The following is a 2123-nucleotide window of genomic DNA, read 5'->3' on the forward strand; positions in this document are numbered from 1 at the left end:
CCGTCAAAATCTCATGGCGGCCCCTTGACCGTGACACCGTTGTTGAGTAACACTCTCGTACAATTGACTGGCTTCCCCTGACAGATCCAGTGCCGTTGGGTGTTGGGAACTTCATGAGTAGCATGTATCCGGCTATAATGCATTTGAGCTTGTTGAGAGCTGGGCGACCGATAATGGCATTGTATGAGCTAAAGCAGTCTACTACAATGAATTCAGTATGAATTTCCGCCGTGCAAGGGGCTGTTCCGACAGACAAGCGCATGTAATCTGACCCCAGAGGTAGGGTTACATCACCGGAGAAACTGAGTAGCGGTTCGTGGTCCTGCAGAAGTTTGTTGTTGCGCTGTAGTTGTTTGTAACAACCGTTGAAGATGACGTTGACAGCTGATCCGCTGTCTACCAGTACCCTTCCTATTGACCACTTGTCGAGGATTGCATCTATCAGAAAGAGGTTTTCATGTGGTGAGTGAATACTACGCTCCTCCTCCTCGGAAAAGGTGATTGGTTCCCAACCAGTTTTTGCCATCTTGGCTGACCTGTCATAGCGGATATTGAATATCTCCTTTGGGTGGTTAGCGCACTCATAACGCTTTCTTGCTCTGTGTGACAAGTTACCTATAAAAGCACCGCCATCAATGGTGTTAATCAGTCTCATTGGTTCGATGTTGGCGACAACCAGAGGTGGTTGTCAGACCTTGTACTGCTCCAGTTTTCCATCACGGTATAGTGATTCAATTGCAGTCTTGAGAGCGTTGCAGTCGTTGGTGTTGTGACCGCTATCTTCATGGTGTTTGCACCACTTTCCGGTGTTTCTAGGTTTTCCTACTCTGGGGTATTTTCTTGGGGGTGGTGGTGGTATTTGATCCTTGCACTGATCATATATGTCTTCATATGATGCCGTCAAGACTGTAAAGACCTCAAACTTTTGAGCATTTGTGGCGGGCTTATTGTGGCGGTTATCGCGATTGTCACGGCGATCATTGTGGAAAGACCTGTTGCCCTTGCCGTGATATTGTTGATCCTTTTGCCGCTTGTCTTGGTAATTGCCCTGCTGTCATTCCCTTTTCTTGTCATTGGGTGGTGTGGTCATGTTTGGAGTGGTGGTAGTGTTTCCTGGCTGGAATGTGGCGGGTTGGGGGTTTTTGAGTGGAGTGTTTGGTGGTGGTGGTGTGGCGCCATAAGTATTGTATTCTGCTTGGGCATGTAGGACTGCCTCTTTCATGACGTAGTCATATGTGGTGTTTGGAAAATTGCAGTTGAGGTGATATAGAAAGCTTGCCTTGTGGAGTCCCTGCTTGAAAGCCGCCAGCGCCATTGTTTTATCAAGATCCCGACATCTTGATGTGGCGGTTCTCCACCTTGTGACAAATGACTTTAACGTTTCATCCACACCTTGGTTGATGCTGAATAACTGACTGGAGTTGTGGTAACCGTCCGTCATGAGGATGAACCTTGACAGAAATGCATTTGACAGAGCTGAGAACGAGTCCATAGAACCTGGTGGGCATTCGAAAAGCCAACTCATTTCCTCGCCATCCAACGTTTCGCTGAATAGGTGACAAAGTGTTGCATCATCAAATCCCTTATTATTGGTTACCTTCTTGAAAGTGTCCATGTGCACAAATGGGTCTGTTGATCCGCCAAATTGAGCTATCTTAGGTGTCTTGGCATATGTGGGTCTGACGGTTTGTAAAATTCTGGTGGTGAATGGACCTGGTCGTGCTGCAAAGAGTAGATTTTGTGTTGGCGGTAGAGTGCCGGCCTCAGCCCTTAGCAATCTTTCCTCTAGTTCCCGCATTTTTCCCAATATCAAAGCGGTGGCACCAACCGTTAGTCTAGGCATGTGCAAGGTTGGCGCCATCATCTGTTGTATAGGTGCCTGCATGTTACCGGTTCCCCTTTGTTGTCCGGTGCTAAACGAATTATCATATTGCGGCTGTGAGTCCGCCACCTGCTCTTGTGCCAATTGTAGCGGCGGTGTGGGTCCTGTTCCCGCTAGCTCTGCTGGGTTTAAGGCGACACTAATTGGGATTACTGGTACCTGTGTCACCCTTACCCCTGTGCTTGGGCTGAGTCTGGCACTTTGGGAGTGTTCACTTTGGGAGTGTTCACTTTGGGTTGGT

The 2123-nt window shown here is 48.2% G+C and overlaps 1 protein-coding gene across 1 annotated transcript; it reads right to left on the reverse strand.

The window, feature by feature from the left end:
• Positions 1 to 1054: 1054 nt before the first annotated feature.
• LOC133730940 (uncharacterized) lies at positions 1055 to 1885 on the reverse strand. The gene has a single exon (XM_062158437.1). The coding sequence runs from the start codon at positions 1883 to 1885 to the stop codon at positions 1055 to 1057; it is 831 nt and encodes a 276-aa protein (XP_062014421.1).
• Positions 1886 to 2123: the final 238 nt, after the last annotated feature.

The sequence above is a fragment of the Rosa rugosa genome, chromosome 2 (genome assembly GCF_958449725.1).
Source record: "Rosa rugosa chromosome 2, drRosRugo1.1, whole genome shotgun sequence".
In the NCBI taxonomy this organism is placed as follows: domain Eukaryota; kingdom Viridiplantae; phylum Streptophyta; class Magnoliopsida; order Rosales; family Rosaceae; genus Rosa; species Rosa rugosa.